Here is a 3,000-nt window from a genome sequence, read left to right on the forward strand (position 1 = left end):
CGCTCGCTGGTCCGCCGGCCCCAGTTTCTCGCCTCCTATTCCGGAGGTGGCTGTTCCCATGCAAATGCTAGTCACCGACGGATCACGTGTCCTTTGAAGAGCCACGTGGATTAACAAAGCTGATCTGCCCCCAGCTCGCCCCCCTCGGCTGCTAATTTTTTTTTCCCTTAAGTTCTTTAAAACTGACCTTGAATGCGTACACGCTCCAAACGCAGAATCCCTAATCCTATGGAATAATTCAACTCGTGAGAATGCACTTGCAGTCCTAGATGACTGCTTTATAAAAGCAGCCTCCTCGGACCTGGGAGGCTGCAGTCTACCTGAGACACTCAAAAGAGGCACACGAGGTGGAACGTGGACGAGTGCCTCGCGCCACCGCCTCTGCCGAGGGCGCACGGAGACCAGGATGTCAGACAGGCTCAAGGAACGCAAAGTGAGTCCTTGCGCTCTGGTGGAGGAAGAATGTGTCTTATCCACCGGCCACCTAGCTGGATCGATGACAAAGATGTGCCACCCGGAACTTTAAGTGTGGAGGAATTCAAGTGGTTTGGAAAGGGGACAGAGAGAGAAAGGACAATTGAGGAGATGCTCGCCCTAGACGGCTGGTGGCCACATCCTCAAAGCCCTGGCACTTAGCTCGGATGAGTGGCAGGGATGTGTACGTAGGGAGGTTGAAATGCAAGCGCGCCAGCACCGGCTCTAGAGAGCAAAGCTCTCTTGGTCTAGTGTGGTGGGGCAGGTTTGGGGCTTCTCTTAGGGTTGGCGAATTGGCGAACCTCTCTGACACACAGCCTTGGATGACCCTTTGGGCAAAGTCATTCTAAAAGTAAAAACTTCTCTTTACAGAGAACCCCGGTTTCTCATAAAGTGATAGAAAAGCGGCGGAGGGACCGAATCAACCGCTGCTTGAACGAGCTGGGCAAAACAGTCCCCATGGCCCTGGCGAAACAGGTAATATTTGCGGTGTTGGGAACTCTCCACTGCCACTCTCCTTGGGGCCCCAGGACTCTGCGGACACAGCTGGCCTTAGGGAACTCGCCACTCTCCGGGGAACTTGGCGCCAGCATCCTTCTGGCTGGCCCTCTGCAGAAAACAGAGTGTGGCCCAACGTGGGTCAGTGGTTGGTGGGACACAGCGAGCTTCCTTCCTCCTTTGCAGAGTTCCGGGAAACTGGAGAAGGCTGAGATCCTGGAGATGACAGTTCAGTACCTCAGAGCTCTGCACTCTGCGGATTTCCCCCGGGGAAGGGAAAAAGGTGGGCAAAGAAAACCTGGGCAAGGAGCTTGCGCCACGCGGGGACCTGGGGCCTGGAAGTGAAGGGTGGTCCGCGAGCAATTGGCTAGAGCGAAGCAGTCAGAGCTTGTCCTGAGAATGCACCTGCTAGGTACCAAGGGGGAACATCTAAAGATGCAGGTCTATTGCTCCCTGTAGGTGGGGTTTATTGGGGCAGAAATGCAGCCGGGCTTCTAGGAAGACCGAGGAGAGGAGAGTGAGAACCTCAATTGGGAATCTAGCCCAAACTATATACGTGTGCCCCTTCTCTTTTCCTTTCTTCCTTCCTACCGTCTTTTTTTGCCAACGCGGCAGAGCTTTTAGCAGAGTTTGCCAACTACTTCCACTATGGTTACCACGAGTGCATGAAGAACCTGGTGCATTATCTCACCACCGTGGAGCGGATGGAGACAAAAGACACCAAGTATGCGCGCATCCTCGCCTTCTTGCAATCTAAGGCCAGGCTGGGCGCAGAGCCTGCCTTCCCAACTCTCTCGCTCCCGGAGCAGGATTTCTCCTATCAGCTGCATCCCGCAGGTCCGGAGTTTGCCGGCCACAGTCCAGGCGAGGCCACCGTGTTCCCGCAGGGGGCTACGCCGGGGTCACTGCCCTGGCCTCACAGTGCGGCCCGCAGCCCAGCACTGTCTTACTTGTCCAGCGCGCAGGTACCTCTCCCCAGCGCCGCGCAGCAGCACAGCCCCTTCCTGGCTCAGGTGCAAGGCTTGGACAGGCATTACCTCAATCTGATCGGCCATGCCCATCCCAACGCCCTCAACTTGCACCCGCCCCAGCACCCACCGGTGCTCTGACACCCACCCACTGCCTAGATTACTTTGCGGTTTTGTGTCGGATTGAGACAAGCGCTGTATATGTTGTACATGTGTAAATAGTGTGTCAACACAAACCGGATGGGAGAACGCCAAGAGCCAATTAGCCTTCTGAAGGACCTCCCCTACCAATAAACACGTTGTGCGAAAGACCCCAAAATGGAGTTCTTTGTTACCTTCTGCTCATCCACAAACCATCCACCCCAAGTGTCTTATAAGGAAACACGCGGCTGCTAGGAACTCGGGTGGTGACATTCAGTAGTTTACAGAGCGAGGCTAAATGGAAGCTTAAGCAGACATTAGAGTTGTCCTATAGGGGTAGGAGACTCGGCTCTGGGATGCTCAAGCCCATACCCTCCTCTCTTGTACCTGACAAGCGCAGAAGCCTGAAACTTGGCGCTAGGTTCTCAGAATATGCAAATGAAAAGACAACCCACCCTTAAACTGGTTTGGGCCAACTTTTGCTAGCTGGGACCTGGAGGCCCTTCTTACCTCTAGACGATCTCACACAAGCCCCAGGTCTAGGAAATCATACATCCCAGGCCGGCCTAAAGAGGAGCTGAGTTCACTGCCTCGATAAGTCCCTGTGTTTAAAAAAAAAAAAAAGCAGCGGATGGAGCAAACGGCATTCTTGGTTTTGTCTTAGAAACAACGTTCATAGTTTGTGTTTCCTTTCTTCGCATGATAATCACCGGACAGCCTAGGATTTGGGGAAGTGGGCATTGCATTGTCTTTTATGCACAAGTCAACCCTGCTTGTGGGGCGGGGGAGGCTCTACAGGAGCCTGCCAGAAGCCAGCACACACCTGGAAGACGTGGCAGGCAGGGACTCCCCGCTGACTCTGTCACTGGAGCCAAAAGCTGGGTCCTTTGCTGGGACTCTCCGGTCTGGGGAGAAGGGT

General features: G+C 54.4%; 1 protein-coding gene across 1 annotated transcript; it reads left to right on the forward strand.

Annotated features, from left to right (window-relative positions):
* Window positions 1-406: 406 nt before the first annotated feature.
* Window positions 407-2,081, forward strand: Helt (helt bHLH transcription factor). Its single transcript, XM_050147213.1, has 4 exons — window positions 407-433; window positions 847-951; window positions 1,159-1,255; window positions 1,588-2,081. The coding sequence occupies exons 1-4, from the start codon at window positions 407-409 to the stop codon at window positions 2,079-2,081; spliced, it is 723 nt and encodes a 240-aa protein (XP_050003170.1).
* Window positions 2,082-3,000: the final 919 nt, after the last annotated feature.

Source organism: Alexandromys fortis, unplaced genomic scaffold (assembly GCF_014885135.2).
Source record: "Alexandromys fortis isolate MF-2015 unplaced genomic scaffold, M_Fortis_MF-2015_v1.1 scaffold_32, whole genome shotgun sequence".
In the NCBI taxonomy this organism is placed as follows: Eukaryota; Metazoa; Chordata; class Mammalia; order Rodentia; family Cricetidae; genus Alexandromys; species Alexandromys fortis.

Excerpts from the sequence above, each read along its gene's own strand:
- Helt (XM_050147213.1), top strand. The coding sequence starts at position 407 with ATGTCAGACAGGCTCAAGGAACGCAAA. Across the intron at positions 434-846 it reads ACAGGCTCAAGGAACGCAAA|AGAACCCCGGTTTCTCATAA; the intron begins GTGAGTCCTTGC and ends TTCTCTTTACAG. Across the intron at positions 1,256-1,587 it reads CCCCCGGGGAAGGGAAAAAG|AGCTTTTAGCAGAGTTTGCC; the intron begins GTGGGCAAAGAA and ends CCAACGCGGCAG.